The sequence below is a fragment of the Mustela lutreola genome, chromosome 9 (genome assembly GCF_030435805.1).
Source record: "Mustela lutreola isolate mMusLut2 chromosome 9, mMusLut2.pri, whole genome shotgun sequence".
Classification (NCBI taxonomy): Eukaryota; Metazoa; Chordata; class Mammalia; order Carnivora; family Mustelidae; genus Mustela; species Mustela lutreola.
The window spans coordinates 127777284-127804172 of NC_081298.1; the positions used below are offsets into that span (position 1 = coordinate 127777284).

General features: G+C 47.2%; 1 protein-coding gene and 1 long non-coding RNA gene across 9 annotated transcripts in view; one reads left to right on the top strand and one right to left on the bottom strand.

Annotated features, from left to right (window-relative positions):
- The window catches only part of ITSN2 (intersectin 2), a 140246-nt gene that overhangs the window by 111528 nt on the left and 1829 nt on the right, over nucleotides 1-26889 (top strand). For 7 of the 8 annotated variants that reach the window (XM_059132496.1, XM_059132491.1, XM_059132490.1 and 4 more), the window contains 9 exons: nucleotides 11711-11832; nucleotides 14820-14926; nucleotides 15799-15982; nucleotides 20024-20122; nucleotides 21698-21865; nucleotides 22267-22482; nucleotides 23246-23367; nucleotides 24127-24209; nucleotides 26670-26753. In XM_059132496.1, coding sequence (XP_058988479.1) covers nucleotides 11711-11832; nucleotides 14820-14926; nucleotides 15799-15982; nucleotides 20024-20122; nucleotides 21698-21865; nucleotides 22267-22482; nucleotides 23246-23367; nucleotides 24127-24209; nucleotides 26670-26753 — 1185 coding nt within the window. Of the gene's footprint in view, nucleotides 1-11710; nucleotides 11833-14819; nucleotides 14927-15798; nucleotides 15983-20023; nucleotides 20123-21697; nucleotides 21866-22266; nucleotides 22483-23245; nucleotides 23368-24126; nucleotides 24210-25430; nucleotides 25462-26669; nucleotides 26754-26889 lie in introns of all 8 variants that reach the window. The other variant, XM_059132498.1, reaches the window with a different exon arrangement.
- On the bottom strand, nucleotides 11990-26736 carry LOC131807297 (uncharacterized). The gene is made up of 4 exons (XR_009344381.1): nucleotides 26625-26736; nucleotides 15777-16840; nucleotides 13872-14276; nucleotides 11990-13722 (listed from the first exon to the last, which is right to left on the bottom strand). It is a non-coding gene; the product is annotated as an uncharacterized LOC131807297 (long non-coding RNA).

Here is a 26889-nt window from a genome sequence, read left to right on the forward strand (position 1 = left end):
CTTCCTCTCTTTCAGAGGTCATTTTGTCAATTAATTTTACATTTTGATGCTGTCCTGTTACTTGCAAATGAAACCAGAATTATTATACCATCCTAAATATTTATAATGTTTACACAGGTCTTTAAAAGCCTATTTTGTCTGTTGCTAATAAAAGCTCCCTAGTTCCTTTTTAATATACTGTAAATGTGGAGCCTTGTCCAAACCTTTACTTCTGACATTTCTGTAAGATTACGTTAGGTGTCATTGTAAACAACATCTAGCTGAATTTTTTTTTAATTCCAGTATAATTAATATGCAGTGCTATGTGAGTTTCAGGCGTACAATATAGTGATTCAGCACTTCTGTACAACACCTGTGCTCATCACAGGGCGCGTACTCTTACCCCCATCACCTGTGTGTCTCATTCTCCCCGACCTCCTCTCTGGTAACCACCAGTTCTCTATATTTAAAAGTTTTATATTTACATTTAAGAGGGTATTTTGTTTGTTTGTTTGGGGTGCCTGGGTGGCTCAGTCATTAAGCGTCTGCCTTCGGCTCAGGTCATGATCCCAGGGTCCTGGAATCGAGCCCCGCATCGGGCTCCCCGCTCAGCAGGAAGCCTGCTTCTCCCTCTCCCACTCCCCCAGCTTGTGTTCCTTCTCTCACTGTGTCTCTCTCTTCAAATAAATAAAGTCTTTATTTTCTTTAAAGGTTTTTTTCATTTGTCCGAGAGAGAGAGAGAGAGAATGAGAGCGAGCATGAGAGGGGGAAGGTCAGAGGGAGCAGTAGACCCCCTGCTGAACAGGGAGCCCGATGCGGGACTCAATCCTAGGACTCCAGGATATCATGATCTGAGCTGATATCAAGGTGGTTGTTCAACCAACTGAAGCCACCCAGGCGTCCCTAAATAAAATCTTTAAAACAACAAAAAAAAGTTTTTTGGCTTTTATTGTTTCATTTCTTAAATTCCACATATAAATAAAATCATACAGTATTTGTCTTTCACTGGCTGACATTTCATTTAGCATTATACACTCTAGATCTATCCACTTGTTGCAAATGGCAAGATTTCATTCATTTTCGTGTCTGAGTAATACTCCATTTTATAAACACACACACACACACACACACCTTTATCCGTTCATCTATGAGTGGACACTTGGGCTGCTTCCATAATACAGCTATTATAAATAATGCTGCAGTAAACAGAAGAGTGCTCTTATCTTTTAAATTCATGTTTTCTTATTCTTGGGGTAAATATCCAGTAATGAAATTGCTGAACTGTATGGTAACTCTATCTTTAATTTTTTGAAAAATTTTTATACTCTTTTCTCCAGTGGCTATACCACTTTACATTTCCACCAACAACATAGGAGGATTCCTTTTCCTCCATATCCCTGGCAACACTTGTTTCTTATGTTTTTGATTTCAGCCATTCTGACGGGTATTAGGTGATATGTCACTGCAGTTTTGATTTGTGTTTCCTTGATGCCAAGTGATGAGCATCTCTTCTTGTGTCTCTTGGCCATCTGGATGTCTTCTTTGGAGAAATTCCTATTCATGTCTTCTGCCCATTTTTAATCAGATTATTTGGGTTTTTTTTTTTTATGTTGGATTGTGTAAGTTCTTTACATATTTTAGATTCTAACCCTTTATCAGATCATGTCTTTTGCAAATATCTTTTCCCGTTCATTAGGTTGTCTTTTTGTTTGTTGATTGTTTCTGTTTTTGTGCAGAAGCTTTTTATTTTGTTCTAGTGCCAATAGTTTATTTTTGCTTTTGTTTCCCTTGCCTCAGAAGACATATCTAGAAAAAACTTGCTGTGGAGGCACCTGGATATCTCAGCCAGTTAAGAATCTGATTCTTGATTTCAGCTCAGGTCATGATTTCAGGGGTCATGAGATTAAGCCCTGCATCAGGCTCTGCTGTCAGTGTGGAATCTGCTTGAGATTCTTTATCCCTCTCCCTTAGCCCCTCCCCCTGCTTGTGTGTGTGTGTGTGTGTGTGTGTGTGTGTGTGTACATGTGCTCTCTCGCTTGTGCTCTCTCTCAAATAAATAAATGAAATCTTTAAAAAGAAGAAAAGAAAAAACTTGCCGTGTATGATGTCAGAGAAATCACTGCCTGCGGTCTTCTAGGATCTTTATGGACTCAGTCTCACATTTATTTAGGTTCTCAATCCATTTTGAGTTTATTTTTATGTGTGATGTATGAAAGTGGTCCAGTTTCATTCTTTCACGGGTAGCTCTCCAGTTTTCCCAACACCTTTTTTGAAGAGACTTTCTCCCATTGCATATTCTTGCCTCCTTTGTCAAAGATTAATTGATCATTCAATCATGGGTTTATTTCTGGGCTCTCTATTCTGTTCCATTAATCAATGTGTCTCTTTTTGTATCCGTATCATACTGTTTTGATTACCACAGATTTGTAGTTTATCTTGAAATCTGGGATTGTGATACCTCCAGTTTTGTTCTTTCTCAAGATTGCTTGGCTACTTGGGGTCTTTTGTGGTTTCATACAAATTTTAGGATTATTCTGGTTCTGTGAAAAAAATGCTTTAGGTATTTTTATAAGAGTTGCATTAAATCTGGGGATTGCTTTAGGTAATATGGACATTTTAACAATACGTGTTCTCCCAGTCCATGAACATGGAGTATCTTTCCATTTGTTTGTGTCATCTTCTATTTCTTTCATCAGTGTTTTATAGTTTTCAGAGTACAGATCTTTTGTCTCTTTGGTTCCTAGGTACTTTTTCTTTTTGGTGCAATTGTAAATGGGATTTTTTTTAATTTCCCTTTCTACTATTTCATTATTAATGCATAAAAATGTAACAGATTTCTGTATATTGACTTTGTATCCTGCAAGTTTATTTATCGGTTCTAGTAGTTTTTTGTTGGAATCTTTAGGGTTTTCTATATATAGTATCATGTCATCTATAAATAGTGGAAGTTTTACTACTTCTTTACCACTTTGGTTGCCTTTTACTTCTTTTTCTTGTCTGATTGCTGTGGATAGGACTTTCAGTACTATGTGAATAAAAGTGGTGAAAGTGGACATCCTTGTGTTGTTCCTGATCTTAGGGGGGAAAGTTTTCAGTTTTTACCATTGAGTATGATGTTAGCTATGGGTTCATGTGATGTATCACATTGATTGATTTACAAATATGGACCCACCCTTGCATCTCAGGAATAAATCTCACTTGATTGCGATGAATGACTTTTTTAATGTCCTGTTAAGTTTGGTTTGCTAATATTTTCTTAAGGATTTTTGCATCTATGTTATCAGAGACATTGGCCTATAATTCTTCGTTTGTGCTGTCTTTGTCTGATTTTGGTATCAAGGTCATGTTGGCCTCATAAAATGAATTTGGAAATTTTTTTCCTTTTCTATTCTTTTGAATTGTTTTAGAAGAATAAGTTTAACATGTCTTTAAATGTTTGTTAGCATTTACCTGCAACAGCATCTGGTCCTGGAGTTTTCTTTGTTGTGAGTTTTTAAATTTTCCAATTCAATTTCATTGCTGGTAATGAGTCTATTCACGTTTTCTATTTCTTCCTGATTCACTTTTGGGAGATTATATGTTTCTAGGAATTTATCCATTTCTTCTAGGTTGTCCAGTTTGTTGCCATATAATTTTTCATAATGTTCTCTTATAACCCTTTGTATCTCTATGATGTCAGTTGTTATTTCTCCTCTTTCATTTCTGATTTTGTTTGAGTCCTCCCTCTCTCTTTCTCTCTTTTTCTCTTTTATGAGTCTGGCTAAAATTTATCAATTTCAAAGAATCAGCTTCTGGTTTCATTGATCTTTTCTGTTGTTTTTGGTTTTTTTCCCTTTTAGGAGAAAATGTGACACTTGTGAAAAAGATTGTAAGAAAGCCCCTCTTCCATGACCCTTTTTTTTCCCTTTAAACCTCCTTTAAATGACAAATCTAGGTAATTAAGGTTGTAAATTTTTATTTTTGCTTAGTTTTTAATGAACATTTGTCTTTCAGAATAGGATTGTGTGATAATGTTTAAATGGCAAAAACATGATTTTGTGCAATTAACAAAAAGCTACTGCAAGCAAAATAAAACCTTTGTTTGTTTGTTTGTATTTCACTTATTTCTGGTCTAACCTTTATTTTCTTTCCACTGGTTTGGGGTTTAATTTGTTCTTCTTTTTCTAGCTCCTTTAGGTATAAAGTTAGGTTGTTTATTTGTGATTTTTCCTGTTTCTTAAGGTAGGCCTTATTGCTATGAATGTCCCTGTTAGAATAGCTTTTGCTGCATCTCAAAGATTTTGGATCATTGTGGGTTTTTTTTTTTTTTTTTTAAGATTTTATTTATTTATTTGACAGAGAGAGAGAGATCACAAGTAGGCAGAGAGGCAGGCAGGGGTGAGGGGGAAGCAGGCTCCCTGCTGAACAGAGACCCCGCAATGTGGGGCTCAATCCCAGGACTCTGAGACCATGACCGAAGCCAAAGGCAGAGGCCTAACCCACTGAGTCACCCAGGCGCCCCGAGGACCATTGTGTTTTCATTTTCATTTGTTTCCACATACTTTCTTATTTCCTTTTTGGTTTTTTGTCTTGTTTTGTTTTTAAGACTTTCTTTCTTTATTTATTTCTTTGAGGGAGAGCATGAGCTGGGGGAGCAGCAGGGGGAGAGGGAGAAGCAGACTCCCCACTGAGCAGGGAGCCGAGTGTGTGGTTTGTTCTCAGGACCCTGGGCTCATGGCCTGAGCTGAAGGCAAATGCTTAGCTAACTGAGCCACCCAGGCACCCCTCTTATTTCCTTTTTGATTTCTTGGTTGATCTATTCATTGTTTAGTAGCATGCCAGTCTTCCTGATGTCTTCTGGTTTATTTTCACTGATGTCAGTGTTATCTAGCTGTATCTGTGGGAAGAGGTGACCCTAGCAGATTCCTACTCTGACATCTTCCCTCAGCATCTAGCTGAATTTTAAAATCCAATTTAAAGTCTTCTTGTAGGGTGCCTGGGTGGCTCAGTGGGTTAAGCCGCTGCCTTCGGCTAGGGTCATGATCTCAGGGTCCTGGGATCGAGTCCCGCGTCGGGCTCTCTGCTCGGCGGGGAGCCTGCTTCCTCCTCTCTCTCCCTCTCTGCCTGCCTCTCTGCCTACTTGTGATCTCTCTCTGTCAAATAAATAAATAAAATCTTTAAAAAAAAAAAAAACACTTTTAAAGTCTTCTTGTAATTGAGATTTAAGTAATTTACATTAATTGGAAAAATGGAATACTTCTATTTATGTCCACCTAATATATTTTCTATTTACCATGGTTTTCTTTTCTTGTTGTAGTTCACTTATACATTACTTCTGTTGCTTTGATCAAATTTCCTTCCTTTTTTTCCCTTTACTGGTTTGAAAGTTATGTTTTCTGTGTCTATTCTTTGAATGGTTACCTTTCCATTTCTAACAAATGTGTTTGCCTCCACAAAGTCTAAATTTGATGTTTATCTTCCTTTTTCTGATCAGTGCAGGTGGGATATTTTATCTCTAACGATTCTCTTCCTGCCTCTCATGTGTTTAAAAAAAAAAATTACCCTCTGCCTCTCCCTGCAGCTTGTGCTCTTTCATTCTGTCTCACTCTGGCTCTTGCTGTGTCAAATAAATAAATTTTTTAAAAATTAGTTTTAAGTAAATTTAAAATCCACCTTGAATTTATACCTACCATTATTGTTACTTTATATCATCAATGATTATTTTGATTTCTCACATATTTACTAGTGTTTTTGCTCCCCCTTCCTTCCCTCTTTCTCTTTCTTTCTTTCTTTCCTTCCTTCCCTTTTCTCTTTCTTCTTTTTCTTTCTTCACCATTCCTTCTTTTTTTTTTTTTTTAAGATTTTATTTATTCATTTGAACAAGTGAGGCAGAGATAGCAGGGAGGGAAGGGAAAAGCAGGTTCCTGATGCAGAGTTCAATCCCAGGATGCTGAGATCATGACCTGAGCCGAAGGCAAACACTTAACTGAGTCCCCCAGCCTTCCTCATTATTCCTTCTTATTCAATTTCCTTCTTCCCAAAATACAGCTCTTAATAGTTCCTTTAGTCAGCCTATTAGTGGGAAATGCCCTCAAACTTTGTCTGAAAATGTTTGTATTTCTCCCTCATCCATGAATGGTGTATAATTAGAATTTGAGTTTGATAGTTATTTTTGCTCAGTATCCTCTATTGTTGTGTTGAGATGTGTGCAGCTAGTGTGATTACTGTTCCTGTGTAGTTGTTTTGCTTTTTCTTTGTGGCCATCTTAATCATTTTTTTTCTTCCTGGTGTTTTGCAGTTTAGGTATGGATTGGTTTTTATTTTTTCCATAATCAGGAATCTTTGTTCCATTTGAATATGTGGAGGTATGTCTTTCATCAATTCTAGAACATTCTCAACCATTATAATCTCAATATCACTTCCTCCCATTATTTCTGTTCACCACCACCCCCCTCGCCAGATTCCCATTAGATGTATGGGGTGATGTCATTCTGTCCTCTGTGTCCCCTAACCTCCATTTTATGTTTTCCATCTTTTTGTCTTTCCAGGCCACCTTCTTTTTTTTTTTTTTTAATAAATCTCTTTTTTTTTTTTTAAGATTTTATTTATTTATTTGACAGACAAAGATCACAAGTAGGCAGAGAGGCAGGCAGAGAGAGAGCGGGTAACAGGCTCCCCACTGAGCAGAGAGCTTGATGCAGAGCTCAATCCCAGGACCCTGGGATCATGACCTGAGCCACCCAGGTGCCCCAATAATAACATTCTTATTAGTTTCTTTTTACATTTGCCCATTATTTTTTTTTAAGATTTTATTTATTTGTCAGAGAACACACACACAAGCAGGGGGAGCATCAGCAGAGGGAGAAGCAATCTCCCTGCGGAGCAAGGAGCCTGACATAGGACATGATCCCAGGACCCTGGGATCATAATTTGAGCCAATGGCAGATGCTTAACCGAAAGCATCATCCCTGGCCATTCTTTTTTATAGACGGTATTTATGTATTTAAACTCTTAATGTATATCTTGAGTTATTTTAAATATAGAAACTTCACCTTTTTTTTTTTTTTAGAGTTTATTCTATTACTTTATGTTCTTGGGGGTTTTGTTGTTGTTGTTAAGATTTTATTTATTTATTTCACAGAGAAAGATAGCACAAGCCAGAGGGAGCAGCAGAAGCAGGTCTCCACCGAGCAGGGGAGCCCGATGTGGAGCTCAAGGCAAATGCTTAACCGACTAAGCCACCCAGGCACCCCTCTTGTTTTGTTTTTTAAGATTTTATTTTAAGAAATCTCTACACCAGCATGGGGCTGCAGCTCACAACCCGAAGTTCAGGAGTTTCGTGCTATACCAACTGAGCCAGCCAGATGACCCCCTTGAGGGTTCTTCCTAGTCATCATTTTTATTTATGGTGGATCAGTTCTTATTTTTTGTAATTTTTTCCTTTGAACTCCTCTTTAGTGAGATGGTTTTCCTGTGAAAATCATGTGGAACCACGGTTGTGAGAGAGACAGTGTACATTTTCTTTGGCCAACCACACTAAGGGTATCACCAGCTAGGGACCATTTTTCTGTTGATCCATCAGTTTTGGAACTCTTGAACTCCCCATTTATGTGAGATGCAAACCTAGCAATTCTTTACTTCTTGACCCAGCAGACTTAAAAGCTCTCCTATCCTCTCACTCTTCCAGCAGGAGGAGAGTTCTCCCAGTTGGCCCTGTGGTCTCCTTCCGGAGCCTCCTCTCATTGGCCAAACCTGGGCAGAAGCCAACTGAAATAGGAGCTTATACAAGCAGCCTGTGGGGTTGGCTTCCCTGTAGCACAGAGCGGAGGAGAGGTGAGAAACAGGTCTGGGGACCACCCTGACAGTCTGCCATTTGACAGATATTTCCTGGTCAAAACGCTATGTTAAATTTGATATTTTAGAACTGTGGGAGATCCTGTCCCTGACCTCCCATGGGAGAGACGGACACACCAACTATATAAGAGGTGAACTATAGCACAGGTTACGTTATGTGAAATGTTAAATACAGATGCAGACTAGCCTGGAAGCACAAAAGAGAGGCAAGCTGGGGGTAAGTGGGATAGGAATGGAAGAGTTCCCCCAGAGTAGGGTCACATGAGCTGTACCCTGAAGGGTTAGAAAGCTGGCTGTGTGTGGAGAAGAGGGCTGTGGGCAGTGTGGACAGCTCATCATGAGGACTGAGCCTGGACCAGGGTGGCTAACAGGCGGGCTACATGGTCAAAGGTGAGGTTGCAAATGTAGCTGTGGGTAGATACAGAGACTCTGGAGCCCTGTGCTACTAAGCTAAGACTTGATTCTGCAGATAGCAGAAGCCGCTAAAACACCCTGTTAGGGAAGGAACATAATAAAAAATGCTCCAGCTGGCTTGAGCTGTTTAATAGAAATATAATGTAAGTCACAAATGCAGCCAGCCCATATGTAATTTAAAATTTTCCAAAAGCCACATTTTAAAAAGAGTAAAACATGAAATTGATTTGAATAATTTTTTACTTAGCTCAGTATTATGCAAAATATTACCATTTTAATATGCAGCCAACATAAGAATTATTAATGCATTATTTTATGTGCTAGGTTTTTTGGTACTAGGTCTTTGAAATCTGGTTGTGTATTTCACACGTAGAGCACTTCTCTGTTTGGACTGGCCACAGTTCAAGTGCTCCGTGTTGCTAACGGCTAACATGTTGGACAGCGTGGGTGGAGAGGACGGCAAGGGGTCAAAAGGTGAGGTTCGGTTAACGATGCGGCCCCAGGAGGAAACAGGATCCCCTCATCCCCTAACACAGGAAGGAAGTACAGGGGTGAGTGAGCAGGGAAGTGAAGGGCAGAAGTAAAAGGGCTGCCATGCCTTTCCCCCGACATCAGAGGTAGGAATGTCTGAAAGTGAGGGTTGGGGTCAAATTGGAAACTTGAAGAGAATAAAATTTTAAGAACCTTTGTACTGAAAGAATTAATTAATTTTTAAAAACGATAAAATATCTGAGACTTTTCCTGTTATTCCAAGGTACAGAACATAGGCTGATGCTCGTGGGTTTTACCATAAATCGCTTCCCGAAGTGTGATCCACATACCAGAGGGTACACTACACGGTGGCACACAAAATAGTACTGGGACGACTTGTTTGCTTTTTAAGCAGGCTCCAAGCCCGGTGTGGAGCCCAGTGCAGGCCTTGAACTCATGACCCTGAGATTAAGACCTGAGCTGAGATCAAGAGTCTGACACTTAACCAACTGAGCCACCTGGGCGCCCCATAGGAGAACTTGTTTTGTTCTAAAAGCTATGTATTTATTTTAGTGAGTATCAGAAGAAACATAATCAATACATAAAACCCATGGTCCCCTACATATTTAACTCAAACATGAGTAAACTCACAGGGAAGGACGTGGGAGAAGGTGTAATCTGTACACGTGGGTGTAGGAGATGCGCTAACCTCAGAGACTTAGAAACCCTTCCGACAGCTCATCCCAGTCAGCTGGTCACCCTGACCAGTGACCCCAGCTCACACCGCCATTGACATTCCCCCTCCAGCCTCCGTGCCCCCACAGCCTAGTCAGACAGGGTCTGTATTAGCTTCACGGGGTCAGGACACCTGGTCTTTCTGCAGCTCTCGCCGGCAGAACAGGGCACAGTACGATCCCCAGAAAAGCCGGATAATTTTAAACATGACAGTGGCACCATGATGTCTTCTTGAAAGCACCAAACACAACCTGCCTTATTTTATTTCTGTTTTACTGTGAGAAGAATTTTTTTGAAGCTGTTGGCAACACGTACAGAAAATAGACCAATTTTCTCCCTTAGAACTGTTGGCCCAGATCTATACAAAATATATAAAAACTCAAAGGCAAGCAGAAAGAGAAGCCCCCTGGAAAAGCCCAGTCTGATCCTTGCATTTTCTGCCTCTGTGGCTTTATGTGTTCCCAGTGCCCCACAAGCACATCTCCAAGTGGTGCCTCTGCATCGGTCCCCGCCTGTCCCATGGATGAAGGCTGGGGCAGTGTGACACCCCCGCTCCCGCTGCCTCTCATGGTTGCCTCAGCCTCGACGGTCACCCACACCTCACTCGGCTTTCTGTCTCCCTCACGTGGTAGCTTGCTGGTACCTACCTGCTCTTTCTCTTTGTCTGAGGAAGGCCTACCTGAGGTAGTCCCCCGCCACTGTGCGTAAGGCAAGCCCTCAGCTATGTACCAAGTAATTCTGGAATCGTGTCGGTTCTGGGGCTGACATTCAGTTCAGCTCCCGTGTGCCCTTAAATTGATCCAGACTGAGCAATGGCGCTCACCCTGACGCGAGGCTGCTGGGGACTTGCCTCGAGGTCTTATGGCCATGATGTCCTGGAACCAGTTCTGGTGGCTAAGGCAGTGGCCTTGTTGGGAACTGCTGAATTCCAGGAATTTCAGGTTTCCTAACTGTAACACTTGACTTTGAGAAATCTAGAGAAATGTTCCTCAGCCATTTCTTAGCAGTAAGATTCTCTACACACCTACGTAAAAGTGCTCACAGAGCAGTAATTACCAATGCTGCACACCAGCTGGTTTGTATTTGTTTGTGTTAATGCTAAGCCTGACCCACATTTTTTAAAAGATTTTATTTATTCATTTGAGAGTGAGAGAATGAGCAGGGGAACAGGGAGAAGCAGGTTCCCCACTGAGCCAGGAGTCCAACCTGGGGCTCTATCGCAGGACCCTGAGATGATGACCTGAGCCAAAGGCAGAGGCTTCACCCACTGAGTCACCCAGGTGCCCGCCAACCCACTTTTTTTTTTTTTTAAGATTTATTTGAGAGGGCGCCTGGGTGGCTCAGTGGGTTAAGCCGCTGCCTTCAGCTCAGGTCATGATCTCAGGGTCCTGGGATCGAGTCCCGTGTCGGGCTCTCTGCTCAGCAGGAAGTCTGCTTCCTCCTCTCTCTCTCTCTGCCTGCCTCTCTGCCTACTTGTGATCTCTCTCTGTCAAATAAATAAATAAAATCTTTAAAAAAAAATTTATTTGAGAAAGAGCACACAAGACAGGCGTTGGAGCAGTGGGAGAAGGAGAAGCAGATTCCTCACCGAGCAGGGAGCCTGACTCAGGGCTGGATCCCAGGACCCTGAGATCATGACCTGAGCTGAAAGGAGGCAGATGCTTAACCGACTTAGCCTCTGAGATGCTCTTTTTTTTTTTTTTTAAGATTTTATTTATTTATTTGAGAGAGTGAGGGAAAGGGAAAGAGAGAGCGTGCCTAACCCACATTTTTAAAAACAAAATTGATGGGCGGATCCACAGATGGCTTATGACCTGCAATTTGGAAAACACTGGTCTCAGGCATTTGATTGATTTAATCACATCTGTCCCTCGGCTGGTTGATTTAATCAATCAAATATCTTTGATATCTCGAAGATCACTATCTACCTTTGAAAATGTCCCGCAGCGAAGAGAACCGCACAGGTTCTCCACAAGTTCAGAACAGTTCTCCTCTCTCTGAGGCCATTCCTAAAACCCCTTCCTCTGTCATTGATTTGGAAGAGAAGCGCGGACCCCCGTGAGATGGCAGGGGCATGGCTCCCTGCGGCTCCGGGGGAGCGGGCGGTGAGGCCGGCCTTCGGCAGGTGGGCGCCGCTCTGCGGACCATCGGTTACTCTGGAAAGCTGCGTGGCTCTTTCGAGGCTCTATTTGAAACCCAGCACATCTGCTGATAATTGTCTGTTTCCTACAAAGACGACGAAAGGGCTGTTTTGAACCTGTGCCCTGTCTTCCCATAGGGTGTGCGGACCTCCAGAGCCTGGACACCATGCAGCCGGGGGAGAGGAAGAGGCAGGGCTACATCCACGAGCTGATCCGGACGGAGGAGCGGTACGTGGACGACCTGCAGCTCGTCGTGGAGGTGAGGCCTGTGTTCCCTGTCGGCGCCGACTCCCGTTCCCAGTGACCCCCAAGCCAGCAACAGCCGCTACAGCAGCACTTAAAAATGGTCTGTGTTTGAGTAGACAAAGTAAGACTTGTTTCTGTGGCTCCTCGTTCTCACCAAATGTTTCAAGCCCAGTTAAATAAACAAGCCGTCGAAGAGAACACATGTCCCCAGCGGGCCCAGCAGGTGCCTGGCCGTGACCTCGCTGGAGGTGTGGCGGGGAAGCTGCACCCTTCTCCATCGGCCCCCAGAAAGGCCCGCCCTCGCACCATCCTCCAGCCCGCGTGCAAGCTGGGGCTTGCGACCCGCACACTTGTTCTGCTCACAAGTACACTCTGCCACGCTGCTAGTGGGTAACGTCTCTCTTGCCCGCGAGGCTGTGAGCCCCTGACATCAGGGACATGTATCCTTCATCCTGTGTCCCCAACACTCAGTCTGGCCCTTTACAGGCCTTCCGGTCGGCCCTGAATGAATTATGTGTGTTTACGTCTACACTTCTCTGACCTGGAAGGATGGCGAGAAGAACAGCCCATCTTGTCATTGACCCCTCCGAGCATCCCCCTGCCGCTGGCAGGTCGCAGTGCTGGGAGGTTGCCAATGGCCGGGGAAGCACCTGTCGGACACCGGCGTGGAGCGTGCACGGGGCCGCACGCCTCCCCCACTCAGACCCGTCACTTCCCCGTGGGTTATTCCCACTCTGCCCGCCTGCCCGGGCTGAGGAGCAGGGGCTCACGTCGGGGGCAGGGACATAGAGTGAGAGCGCGGTTCGCAGGCCAGGCGGGCTCATCGCCATCCCCACGGAGGCTCTCAGAGGGTCCGACCGTCCTCTGCTTCCCTCTCGGAGGCAGGTGAATGGGATGAATGTTCATCAGCGGGTGAGAGAACAGACCAGCAGGTGCCTTCCCGGCCTTCCGGCACCTCGGAGCAGACCCACCACCTTGCCAGGGCGCGCTCCGGTCCGAGGATCCTGACATCCTCGCTCCAGTCTTGGAACGACGAAGGTTCAGAGACGTCCGCTTCATAGCACTGTTACCTGAATCCTTCGAGCCCGTGCTCAGCACAACTCAGTAAATCGACACTCACCGAAGACCTGCCGCGGGCAGAAAGCTCTGTGCTGGAGAGCAGAGGGGAAGGAGAACGTTCCCGCCCTCGAGAGTTCACAGTCACGAGGACAGACAGACAGACGGCGGCAGAACAGAGAGGTGGGAGCCAGGAGAGGGCTGACCACCCCTGCCACAGAGGAGAGTCAGGACAGACCCGAAGGACAAGGACAAGTGTGCCTGGAAGAGGAAGAAGGAGTGGGAAGGCTGTGCCCGGGAGCTAGGGTCCTGCGGGTGGTCCCACGTGGTGTGTCCAGGCCTCGGGGGGCCAGGCGGGTGAAGCTGGCAGGGGCAGGCCGCGCCGGCGTGGTGAGCCTTCAGAAGGAGTCTGCGCCTTATCCCAGGGCCGACGAGCGCCTTTAGGAGGCTGACATGTCGTATCTTGGAAAGATCACACACGAGAAGGTTGTCTCGGGTAACTTCACGGTTTCCGAAGACTTTAGACCAGTCACTTGCTGGGAATCCCAGTTGTTCAGTGGAAACCAGCTCAGAATCAAAAAGACGTGTTTTTGTTCTGGCTCCTTCGTGGTCTAGGTTTGTGACCTTGAGCAGATCCCTCTCTCAGCCTTTCTTTCCTCATGAGTGCCCCGGGAAAAGCAACAGCTGAGGGGCGCCTGGGTGGCTCTGTCAGCTAAGGGACCGGATCTGGATTTCAGCTCAGGTCATGATCTTGGGACCTTGAGATCAATCCCCACTTCAGGCTCCATGCTCCGTGCAGAGTCTTCCTAGAATTTTCTTGCTCCGAACCTTCTCCAACTCACTCTGTCTAAAAAAACAAATAAATATATCTTTAAAAACAAATAATAATAATAATAATAATAGCTGATTGGGCTTGACCTGCGTCATCTGTGAAGTTCACTCAGAACCCACTCACAGCGTGTGCACACATGCACACAGGCGTGTGCAGATAGGTACCCATCAGCTTCGTAAATCCTCCGGTGTCGTGGAAAATAGATAGAGGGTCACATTTCCGCTCAGCCAGCCAGCCTCTGAAGTCCGCATCTGCGTGGGGGCCATGTAAATCACCACTTTTTCTGTTGCTGACCCTCTCACAGACCGCTTCTGGGACTTTGGGATGCCCAGCCCCTCAATTCTGCAGCTTTCACGGGGTGCGGGTACTTTATGCACATGGTTTCATTGAACCTGCTTCATCTCCCTAGGAGGTAGGTAGGAGAAGCTCCTCTTATTGATGAGAGTACTGGCCTCAGTCCTCCTCAGAATTAGGCCTAATAAGGGGCACCTGGCTGGCTCGATCAGTGGAACATGTGATTCCTGATCTCAGGGTTGTGAGCGCAAGTCCCAAGTTGGGCATGGAGCCCACTTACCAAAAAAAAGAAAAAGAAGAAGAAGAAGAATTAGCCCTAGTAAGAACCAGAGAGCAAACAGTAGGGAAATTATGCAACTTAAAATTTAGCAATCAGGGCACCTGGGTGGCTCAGTCAGTTGGGCATCTGGCCCTTGGTTTCAGCTCAGGTCATGATCTCAGGATGGTGACATTGAGCCCCAGGTCAGGCTCCATGCTCAGCGGGGAGTCTGCTTGAGATTCTCTCTCTCCTTCTCCCCCTCAACCCCCCATGCTTGTACTCTCTCTCTCAAATAAATAAAATAAAATTTAGCAATCAACTCAGTTTTATATATATGTGACAAATCACGAAATTCTGCTCCTGAAACCAGTATTACACTCTATGTTAACTAACTAGAATTTAAATTAAAATTTGGGGGAAAATTTAGCAATCATAAGTAGGTTTATTTAAAAACATCATGATCATATTAGTTTCAATATGTGAAGTTATTGTTTGATTTAGACCACATAGCCTGTGTATTCACACCCCAGCTAACATTTCTTTTGTGTCTTGAATTTAGGTTTTTCAGAAACGGATGGTGGAGTCAGGCTTTCTCACTGAAGGAGAAATGGCCTTAATCTTTGTAAACTGGAAGGAGCTCATCATGTGTAACACGAAGCTGCTGAAGTGAGTTGCGAGCAGCTCCCGCCCTGGCAGTGGACGCCCCCAGCCCCCAGGACCAGGACGTCCTCACTTGACTCCCCACAGGGCTGTTTCGCAAAGGAACTTTTAATTGTTCTCTGCTCCCTCAAGCTTTTTATTTTATTGTCATTTTATGAAATGCCCCGTAACTGTAAAATACATAATTCTTGAAGTTGAGAAATACAACAAAGAAAAAATTTGGACAAAGAAAAATTAAATCATAAAATATTAACATAGGATTTCAAAATTTGCTTGACTCTAGTTAGAGTAGGAGAGAAGCTGTAGCTCCTGCCCCAGGCATCCTGGCTGGTCTGGCAGTCTCCTCAGTCCCTGTGTGAGAAATTCCATTCCTTGGGGTGACTTCCCATCCCCCTCACCTGTGAGGATGGACTCCAGGGCGCAGGGGACTCAGCACGCCCAGCCCTTGCTGCATCTCTGCCCTCCTCAGGGCGCAGCAGCTCTCCTGAGGACAGTGCTCACCTCTCCCTCCACGCCTGGCCTCTGTGGGCTCCTGCTCCCTTTGTCCCCTTCTTCTTGGTTCAGCTGAGAACACATTAGAATTTCTCTAAAGGAACTTTGCTAAGAACCAAAAATGAGTCCAAAGCAATTCCAAGGACCTAGAAATAGCCCCGTGTACAGACTTCCGTTTTCTTACTCTTCTTTGCTAACGTTTTACCCAGGTTGGCTTGGCCAGCAGCACGTAGGCCCCCGCTGCCGCCTCCTTCTGACTCTCCCCTCACAGTGCCAGGTGTTTAGGTAACTCACTGGTTCTCATTTCCTTAGTCTCCCATGATATTCATCCTTTATTTACTGACGAAGTTCGCTAGAAACTGACCATGGGAGTGTGTTGGTTGCAGGGCCTTGCGGGTCCGGAAGAAGACGGGAGGAGAGAAGATGCCGGTGCAGACGATCGGGGACATCCTGGCCGCTGAGCTGTCCCACATGCAGGCTTACATCCGGTTCTGTAGCTGTCAGCTGAACGGAGCAGCTCTGTTACAGCAGAAGACGGACGAAGACACGGAGTTCAAGGAATTTTTAAAGGTAACTCCATTCTGGGATCGTGGGCAGGCCACCTCGTTCTGAGCCTGGAGGCAGGCTGCACCGTCAGGGGGCTCGGCCTGGGGAAGGGCACCCCCCCAACTTTCCAGAGGAAACACCAATATGGCAAAAAATGTTTTGAGTGTTGGTGTTACCGTCCATGTAGAATTGACTTTTCTTGCCACTGGGACCATGTTGTTGCCATCTATTAGCAGAGTGTTATTTAAGCCTATTAAATCAGCTACTTTATACCCCCAAAATATCCAGAATGTCACTTTATTAAATTTATATTAAATTTGTGAACTATACCCACCTTATTCCCAAAAAAGCATAAAATAGTTTACTCAAATATATCAAAAGCAGCAAGATAAAATGTCAGTGGATGCATACAGTGGGACCAAAGGAAACGAGAGGAGAAGGGCGACACTGGACTTAGGACGCTGCTTAAACACTCACGTGTGACTCTGTCCATGTGCTCCACGTGTGCCCCCATGTCCCCAAAAAGTCCAGAAGCCAATGAGAGAACACATTTAGCTCCGTGGTGCCATGGTCGTAAATTAAAAACAAAGCCTTGGTGCGCAGTCACGCTAGAAGGGCCGTCAGAGACCGCCGTGGGTAGCGTAAGGGGTCAGCGACAGCCTCCCAGAGATCCAGCAGCGAGATGCCCGGCGGGTACCGCAGCCCAGCCCGGTGTGCGAACGCGAACGCATCTTCGCCCGTGTTGGGCAACACACACTCTTCCCACACATGTTAAAGTGGTGACAGAAATGAGAGTCACATCTGCTGCTTCCTTTTCTACATGTCTTCCTGTTTTTAGGTTTCTGAAATACTGCATATTGGGGTCTGTTACAACCACAGTGCCTGAAGGGAGAATGCATCATTTTAATATCTTCATTATCAAAAAAGAATGGAAAAAATAATTAAGCATAGAATATAAGATATTTAGGCAGAGGATAAAAATTCCAACAAAAGATGGAGTAAGTGGGGCGCCTGGGTGGCTCAGTGGTTTGGGCTGCTGCCTTCGGCTCGGGTCATGATCTCAGAGTCCTAGGATCGAGCCCCGCATCGGGCTCTCTGCTCCGCAGGGAGCTTGCTTCCCTCTCTCTCTGCCTGCCTCTCTGCCTACTTGTGATCTCTGTCAAATAAATAAATAAAATCTTTAAAAAAAAAAAAAAAGATGGAGTAAGTAATAAAGATAAAAGCACAAATGATATCAATATATCTGAGAACAGGTACACTGAAAAGCACTAATAGAATATAACTGTGGGGCGCCTGGGTGGCTCCGTCAGTTAAGTGTCTGCCTTGAGCTCAGGTCATGATCTCGGGGTACCTGCCTAATGGGGAGTCTGCTTGTCCTATGCCCTCTCCTTCTGCCCGCCCCCTACTCATTCTGTCTCTCTCAAATAAATAAAATGTTAAAGAAAGAAAGAAAGACAAACCCGTCTAATTCACTGTATAAGGCAAAAGTGTTCCTGACCCCCAAAGCCTATATTTGCATTTATATTTAATTACAAAAATGAAAAAAAAGAGTTATAACCCAATATCTCTTATAAATATAGTTGTTAAAATCTTAATTAAAATATCAGCAAATAGGAACGCCTGGATGGCTCAGTCCTTAAGTGTCTGCCTTTGGCTCAGGTCACGATCCCAGGGTCCTGGGACCGAGCCCCGCATCAGGCTCCCTGCTCAGTGGGAAGCCTGCTTCTCTCTCCCCCACTCCCCCTGCTTGTATTCCCTCTCTCACTGTCCCTCTCTGTGTCAAATAAATAAAGTCTTTAAAATAAAATAAAATAAAAATCAGTGAATAAAAATAAACCTTACATGAAAAGAAGAGTCTGTCATAACCAAGTAGAATCATCCCAGGAGGCCACATTGCCTCATCCTAGAATAAAGCAGCCTTCAGAATCAGACGGCGGGGCATGTGACCAAGGCAAGCTACTTAACATTTGGTGCCTTTGGACTCCAGTGTGTAACCCAGAGATGGTCAGTTACTACTTTTAAAGTACTTTCTAGCAGAGACCAGCCTGTATAAGCATTCAGTAAATGTTAATTATATTTACATTCCTTATGATGATCTCCGGGATGCAAAAATGATTCGACTTAGGTAAGGCCCTGAGGACTGACTCTTCATGAAGTTGGCAGTAAGGGTGGGAGGCATGGGCTTGCTTAAAAATGAACCAGAAGAAGCATACAAGGGAACCGAAATTACAGACACAAACACTGGTCAGAATAAGTAGATAAATGTGGGACTGTTGAGTGCATTTAAATGCTTTAAAATAATGAATAGTAGAATGAAGGATATTTAGGGGTGCCTCTCTGGCTTAATTGGTAGAGTTTGTGACTCTTGATTTCGGGGTTATGGGTTCAGGCCCCACATTGGGCACAAAGATTACTTAAAAATAAAAATCTTTATATAAAATAAATAAATAAATAAATAAATAAAAATCTTTAAAAAGAAACTGGATCTTTACCATCTAAAGCATGAGTAAGGGCGCCTGGGTGGCTCAGTGGGTTAAGCCACTACCTTCAGCTCAGGTCATGATCTCAGGGTCCTGGGGTCGAGTCCCGCATCAGGCTCTCTGCTCAGCAGGGGGCCTGCTTCCCTTCCTCTCTCTCTGCCTGCCTCTCTGCCTGCTTGTGATCTCTGTCAAATAAATAAATAAAATCTTTAAAAAAAAAAAAATAAAAAAATAAAGCATGAGTAAAAGATTTTTTAAATTTTCCAAATAGTAATAACAGCCACAGTATAAATAGGGTATCAGTGTCATCACAACTGTTAACAATAGTAAGAATAAATTTATAGTCTCATAATGAAAGGCATTGTGTTGATTACATTATATTAAAAACAAAATCTAACAATAATATTCATTCTAAATGTAACTGTTTCAAAAGTCTCAGATAATACAGAACAAAATACATCTTAGATATATCCAAAAACAAAAGGAGGGAACAGTTTTAATATCCCATCGTGGCAAAAGTTAAATTATAATAAATGTGCTTTTCAATCATTACCAATGGTCATTAAAAAAAGAAAAGGTCACCCAAGAATACTAGCTACTTTATTCAGGTAAATATTAATAGGAGTAGAAGCAAAAATGTTGGGGTACTTAGTTTCCTGGGGCTAACAGTCTACAAGGTCATGGAGACAACTCAAACGTGACCCCTCTCCCTGTCTTACCCAGTCCAGAGGTGGCTTTGCGATAAAGGCGTCCACGGGTTATTGTGAGGCTCAAGAAGGATCACGGAAAAGGAGGGAGGGCGCCAAGGAAGGGGAGAGGCTGCCCAAGGGGAGGCATAATGTGAGTCTTCAGAAACGACTATGAACTAGGTGGAGAGAGAGAAGGCACAGTAGCCAAGTGCACTCATTACCTGGCACATCGTAGGTGCTCAATAAACGGTAGTGACTGTTTCGAACAAAGCAGAGACAATGGCAGGCAGAGGCAGGGGAAATCAAGAGCTATTTAGAAGACGAACTGGCGTGAAAGGGGACTCCCCGGCGTGTGGCGGGAAGGTGGATGGGTGCAGAGCGGTGCAGCAGGGACGGAGGTGGAAGAGAAGGCTTTCGGGAAAGAAGGTGAGGACTTCGGGGTGTGCCGAGGTGCTGAGTGGGAGGTTCCGGTAGGAAGGAGAGTAAGGCGGCAAGCATGGAGCTCTGGAGAGGGTCTGGGTGACGCTCGGGACTTCACTGCATGGGGCCTCGGGCAGCACCATCACTTAAGAGCTGGGAGAGGAGAGGAAGGAAGTGGGAATCGGGAAGGAGCCGGCTGGGAAGACAGCGGTCCGTGCTTCTGGAAGCAGAGGAGGGAGACACGGCACAGCCACAGATCCATGTGAGAAAGAGAGAAATGAAAGCTTCTTCTGGGTTGAGCATCAGGGGTAGGAAGTTTGACCTCCCCTCGGAGGTCTGTTCATCTGAGACATACCATTTTTAAATCCCGAGTCTTTAAGAGAAATTAGAAATCTACGAGGTGCTCAACATCAGGAGTACAGTCGGTGCTTCCTTTGTTTTCCTCAAAGGCTCATGAGCCTGTCTATTCTTTGCAGAAGCTGGCGTCCGACCCTCGCTGTAAGGGGATGCCCCTGTCCAGCTTCCTGCTGAAGCCCATGCAGAGGATCACCCGCTACCCTCTTCTCATCAGAAGCGTGAGTGCCCTGGCGGGGACGGAGCAGCGGCCCGCAGAGGGCCACGGAGGCCCTAGCCAGGGAGCCCGGGAGAGCGGCAGCCTCCCCGGCCACATGGTCCGATGGGCGGGGCCATGTGTGCGCACATGAGTGCACACGGGCATCCGGATTAGGCAAATACAGGTCAACCAGGGTCACTGGAGTAACCTGCGCCCCCTCCCCTAGGAAACTCCGCTGGCCTCTCAGAGTCAGGAGTGTGTTTTTCTAGGCAGGGCGGTTGCCCTCTAGGTCTGCAGCTGCAGAGCCTGTCTTGAGCCCAGACAGAGTCCTCTGCTAGTACAACCCTGGACTCCAGTCTTTCGGGTGAGAGCAGAATTCTTCTCCCAGCTGAACACCTGTACCTGGATGGTCTCCCGAGCCCCCGACTCAGCACAGCCTCACCCGGGCTCACTGCCATCCCCGCGCCGTGCCCACCTCAACTTGCTAACTCAACAGTCCTAAAAGCCATCCATCTTTTAACAGAAACTAGGTGGCCCTCTTGAGCCAGTATGCCTTCTGAGAAGCATCTTTCCATAAGTTATCATGGATGCAATTTTAATCATCTTACAAAGGAAAACAGCAGAAGTAGTGTAAGACTTGCTTTTACGGATTATCCCTTGACCGTTGGTCTCTAAGCCGCGCTGGCTCAGTGTGGACCTCGTGCCACAGTGATGATACCAAGCTGACCCCTTAATACAGTCATCCGCAGGCCCTCAGCTGAAATAGTGTGAGCCGGATGGGTCTCAAAATTCAGAATGTAATTCAAATACTGTCTCTCATATGACATCACAACAAAGCCTGGTCATCACCTTTAACCAAACACAGTAGTATTCCTACAGTGACGTACGTGAGTCATCACTTCCGAGTAGAATAAATAAAGGCCTCTCTTCCGGCTAGGTCAGGTTTTGTCACCAAATGAATATTGGAAAACATGTTAGACTTTCGGGGCTTTGTCCCATTTTGGAGCTGTAGACAGAGGACTGTGGTCCCACCGTGACCAGAGTCCAGTCAGGAGGCATCTGCTGCAGGGGCCACACAGGGGGGTGCGCCTCTGTTCTTTTGCATTTGTGACATTAGTTTGAAGGCACTTTGGAATGAACTGAACATGTTTCCTACTAGGGGATGACATGATTTTATTGTATTTTTCCCGTAGCAGAGTTATTCATTGCTTTCTGCAGATTTTTTAAAAAGACCAGTGACCCCCAGAATGTTACACATGATTGTCCTTCAGCAGGTTCACACCCAGGTCCCCTGGTGGGTTAAAGGCACTGGCTCAAGTGACTGGGGGCGGCAGGCAGGCCCCTTTCACACAGGTCCTATTGCTAAGACCCCACCGAGAGCCCCTAGATGCCCACAGGTCTCAGGGCACTTGATCTGTGCAGCACTTGGCACAGCCTCTTTACCCAAGTCCCTGTCTCCCCAGGAACAGAGCAGCCGTGAGCTCCTCAAGGGCAGCTGTGCAGCCAGTGGCCCGCGCCCAGCACGTGCAGCAGCCAGCACGACACCTGGGCGGGCGGGTACACTGCTCACCAGATGACGCGGCCCACTCTTTTCCAGATTCTGGAGAACACCCTGGAGAATCATGTAGACCACTCCTCCCTAAAGCTGGCTCTCGAGCGGGCAGAGGAGCTTTGCTCCCAAGTTAATGAAGGAGTTCGGGAAAAAGAAAATTCCGACCGGCTGGAGTGGATCCAGGCCCACGTTCAGTGTGACGGTCTCGCAGAGGTGAGCCCTGTGGGGCTAAGCTGGGGCCCCCTGGGCAGCCGCTGGGTGGGGAGCCGGAGCCTGTGAACAGTATCTGCCTCAGCCCAGCCCCGGGACCCACCGTCCTGTCCCTTCTGGGGTGTCATTTCCCTTTCTTAGAAAGAGAACTTGGATCTTTTTGAGTTCCTTGAATCCAGCTGTTAAGATCCATATTCTGTGGCTCTGAGTGAGGCTTTTCACGATGCCACTCTGAACTCTGAAGAAAAATAAACACAAGGATCTTTTGTGTCAAGGTGGATGGTTCCAGCCACCTTCCCAACTACAAGATTCTACCACAGCACCTCAGGTCCGGGGCACTGGCTTCCCACGGGACATGGGGATGGCTTGTGCTGGCACTCACAAAGCGACAATTTCTCTTTAAGCAACTGATTTTCAACTCCCTCACCAACTGCCTGGGGCCCCGGAAGCTTCTGCACAGTGGAAAGTTATATAAGACCAAGAGCAATAAGGAGCTACATGGATTCCTCTTCAACGACTTTCTGCTCCTGACCTACATGGTCAAGCAGTTTGCTGTTTCCTCAGGCTCTGAGAAGCTTTTCAGCTCTAAGTCCAATGCCCAGTTCAGAATGTATAAAACGGTAAGTGTCATGTCCCTGGCCATGGCGTCAGGAGCCTAACGAGGTGTTTCCGCCACTTCGAAGACCTCCTTCCTGGCCTGAGCCTTCCTTGTCCCCATGTGACTCTCTTCCCCCGTCTCCAGATGGGTCACTCCCCCTTCGTCACATCCCAGGAAGGAAGGCCCAGTGTCGCGGGGCCCTCACTGCCCTCTGGCCGCTGATGGCCGGACTCCAGCTGTAGGCTCTGGCCTCCTCCCTGGCAAACTTGACATGTAGCCCCCCCGCCGCCCCCATCCACGTTCAGCATCAGGTCTCTGTGAAACTGAAGCGGGAGCAGAGTGCTGAGTGACCCTGACCCGTGGGCACTCGGAGCTCCTGTCCCCAGTTCAGGAATCTCTGATCTGCCCAACATGCTTCTTCCACAAAATGGACACTGTCTCTTTTTCCCTAAGTAGAAGGCTCGAGAAGCCAGCCTCTTCTCTGCTTCTCAGCAAGGCTCTTCAGGGGCACCGGGGTGGCTCAGTGGGTTAAAGCCTCTGCCTTTGGCTCAAGTCATGATCCCAGGGTCCTGGGATCAAGTCCCACATCGGGCTCTTTGCTCAGCGGGGAGCCTGCTTCCCTTCCTCTCTCTCTCTGCCTGGTTGTGATCTCTATCAAATAAATAAAATCTTTAAAAAAAAAAAAAAAAAAGGCTCTTCGGAACAGACAGCGCTCTCTGGAAACATAGGCAGGTGGAGGGTTCTGGCCCATCTCACAGCCTCTGTTTCGGCCCTAACTCTTTCAGCCCATTTTCCTGAATGAAGTCTTGGTGAAACTGCCCACAGACCCTTCCAGCGATGAGCCCGTCTTCCACATTTCTCACATTGACCGGGTCTACACCCTCCGAACAGACAACATTAACGAGAGGTCAGTCAGTCCTGACCACCTGGGACCTGCCTTGAAGCCTGGACGGCTCCCTCCCACTAGCCGCCTGCAGACATGCTCGAGTGCTGCTCCTCCTGCACCCCAGGCTCCCCTGACCGGTCCCGCCCAGCCCCGTCCCACCGGCCAGCCTCGGTGTGGACGTGCCGGCTTGCTGCCATCAGCTCAGCCTGTGTCCCTGCCTCGCTCTCTCCTCAAGATCTTCCAAAACGGGAGATCCGGCACCTTGCTTCCTGCTAAAATCCCTCGTGCGGCAGGCCCGGCTCCTTCACTGTGTGTCTCAGCCCAGCCCCATCCCTCCACCCCCCAGGATGTCTGCCCGCCTGGTGTGGAGCGCCGCGCTCCTGCTCTCTGCCCGGCCAGCCACCATCCTCCACGGCCACCTCTGTGATGGCAGACGGGGGCCCGCCCCCTCCTCTGTGCGCCCGCTTCTTTGCTTTCAGGTCGAATGTCCCTCTGTCGTGCTGAATTGCCACTGTGGTGGCGCCCTGCGTCTCCCTCTGGGTGCCAGCACCCTGCCGGTGCCTGGTGTTCTCTAAGCGGTAGCTGCCCACAAATCCCCAGCTTGATCTTCAAGTAGCGAACAAGCCTTTCGGTTGAGCTAACACTCGGTCTGTGATGGGAAACTTGTCAAAGCCGAGGGCGGCGCAGGAGGGCCGAGTGAGGGCCGAGCTTTGGTGCTCCTGGCCGAGCCCGGGAGGCGTGCGGGAAAGCCAACCCTACGGCTGTGCTCTGCCTCTCCAGGACTGCCTGGGTCCAGAAGATCAAGGCGGCCTCTGAGCAGTACATCGACACAGAAAAGAAGAAACGGGAAAAAGCTTATCAAGGTACTTGGTGGTGCCCTGGAGGGTTGGAAGCAGCTGCCAGGGGACCCCGGGGAGGGGAACAGGCCCCACTCTCAGGACACAAGCTGCTGCTCCTGCAGAGGGGGCTAAACAGCGACAGCCTGAAGGACAGACTTGCTGGGGGACCAGGCAGTTGTGCTCCCGTTGGCTGCTGCTGCCCTCGGGGCCTCCCTGAACCCCCTACCCACCACACAGATGGGGGGCATCCCATGCCAGCCCTGAGACCTCGCTTCTCTTGTGGCAAAGGAAGAAGGTCCTTTGCACAACCAAGCCCACTTTTGCTTGGTCCGTTTTGCTTCACCCAACGTCACGTCCGTGGCCTGTCTGCCTTCACCCAGCGTCACGTCCGCGGCCTGCCTGCCTTCAGCCCCGCTCCTCCTCTCTCTCCGGGCGCCTGCCCCAGCCCCGTCCACGTCTACCCGTCCGCCTCCATAGCCGGGCCCAGATCCCAGGGCTCTCCTCCCCCTCACACGCCGTTCGCCCCACTTGCTGTCCCCATCGTGTGCAGATGGCTCCCTCACGGGACACCAGTGACCTAACCCATGGCTTCACTCACTCTGAGGTCCCTGCACCCGACGGCAGGAAGTCAGAGCGGCTCCTCTCGCTCTACCCGGAGCCGCCCTCGCCTAAGCTTCTCTGTCCCTCTGCTGTTTCATAAAGTCATGCTGGGCTGCTTCCCTGAGCCCACGCTCCGGACACACCGCGACCTCTCCTGGCCGCCTGCTGGGCTTCGCACCCCGGTATCTCCCGGGAAGCCCCAGGAATGGCAGTGGTGTCCCCGCCACCCACACTGCAGGCACGCTCTCAGCCCGCACGCTCCCTACTCAGAGGCCACGTCGCGCACCTTCTCTCATTCTCTTCCCTCGTCCTGGTCCTTTCCCGGTGGCGGAGCCCAGTTAAGACCCTCTAACCTCCACCCTGGCACAAGGCCCCCCATCGCCCGTCCCTATCATTTCCAGAGCATTCTTCTTACAGGACTTAATCTTGCTAAGCGTCTTCCCTGTTGCCTCCCAAATTAAGGGTAATGTCCTATCCCAGACTCAGGGCAGAGCCCCACCTCTTTCCCTCTGCCTCGCCCCCACCACTGCCTGACCAAACCGCCCTCCTCGGAAGCCCCGCCCGTGCCCGCCCCCAGGCCTCCCCTGTCCAGGCCTCCCCGTCATGTTCCCCTGCTGTAGCTGCAACTCTGTTTTTTTTATTCAGGTTCCCCTTATTTTGTTATATCTCTTGAAAGGTATGTGCATATTGGCTTTTGCTGATTGAATCTTGTTTTAATGTTACTTCAAATGCTTGCTATTGAAGAATCAACGACTGAATGATCTGTAAAGCATATAACGATCTCTTAATTGGTCAAAGACATAAATCAGTTTTTCTGTTAGTTTTGCTTAACATCAATATCTCTACTGTTACGCATTTTCTCTATGTTCAATTCTTTAGACATTTATTACTTACTCTGTGCCAAGCTCTGTGCTAGTCCTAACTGGGCCTTCAAAGATGAGTATGGCCCAGCCCTGTTTTTAAGGGGAACGGAGTGTAAGTGCCACGCTGGAGAGGTTGGCATGGCGGACGGGAACCCCTTGTCGTAAAGTTTTACACGCCCTAAGTTTTGAAAAATCAATAGCTCACAAGCAGCCTTTCGTTCATTTTTAAATGCTTGAGAGCAAAACCTTTTTAACTTCATATTTACCAAGATAACCCCGAGTTCCCAGACTCATTCCCCTCTATATGAAAGGGTTTTGAGTACATCCTCAAAATAGAGCAAGGTCTTAAGCTGAAGTGTTTACATGTGACGGAATGACAGTGGGTGGCTAATAGCCTTTGGTACCTGGTAGTGACTTTTTTTTTACCTTGCCATTGACAGCCTCTGTGACGGGGGCGGTCACAGTCCTTTGTCAGACTCGGTTGTCCTGTGTGGAGATGGCAGTTCTCAGCTACCAGATCGCGGAATTGTGCAGTTTAAATAATAAAACTTTTGTAGAGGTCTAGCACGGTGCCTGACACAAAGTATCCAATAAATGTTAGCTGCTTTTTAGTGCTGAACAGATAGAATGTATTATTTTATTACTGTGACCATCGCTAGGCAACAGAGCGTTACTACAAGGCTGCATAAACACAAGCTCTGCAGCGGCCTCTCCTGGAGAGGAAGTTGCGGGACGCGCAGAAGCTGGGGATAATGGGCGCGCAGGGGGCAGAGATGGGGGTCCAGATGGGCCGTGCGCATCCTCAAGGCCGGGTAGGATGCAGACAAGCAGGGAGCACGGACAAGACGCCCCAGCAGGGACACAGCCTGGGCAAAGGCAGAGCAGCCAGACGCTGGTCGGCCAGGCCCAGCACCGTGGCAGGGGCCGCAGGGGAGTGTTAGGTCATCTAGAGAGCTCCATGTCCTCTGTGCGTTACCTGCAGGCTCGGAGAACTTAACCGGGCTTTCCTCCTCTTTTGTAGCTCGCTCGCAAAAGACTTCAGGCATCGGGCGTCTGATGGTGCAGGTCATCGAAGCTACAGAATTAAAAGCCTGTAAACCAAATGGTAAATGCTGCATCCTGTTCAACAGAGGTGGTAACTGCTCTATTCTTTGCTGGTGACTCTTCTGAACGTTGACTAATGGGACACTTTTTAAAAATCACTAAAACGGTCGTGGGACCCATATTATCACCGGTGTGTT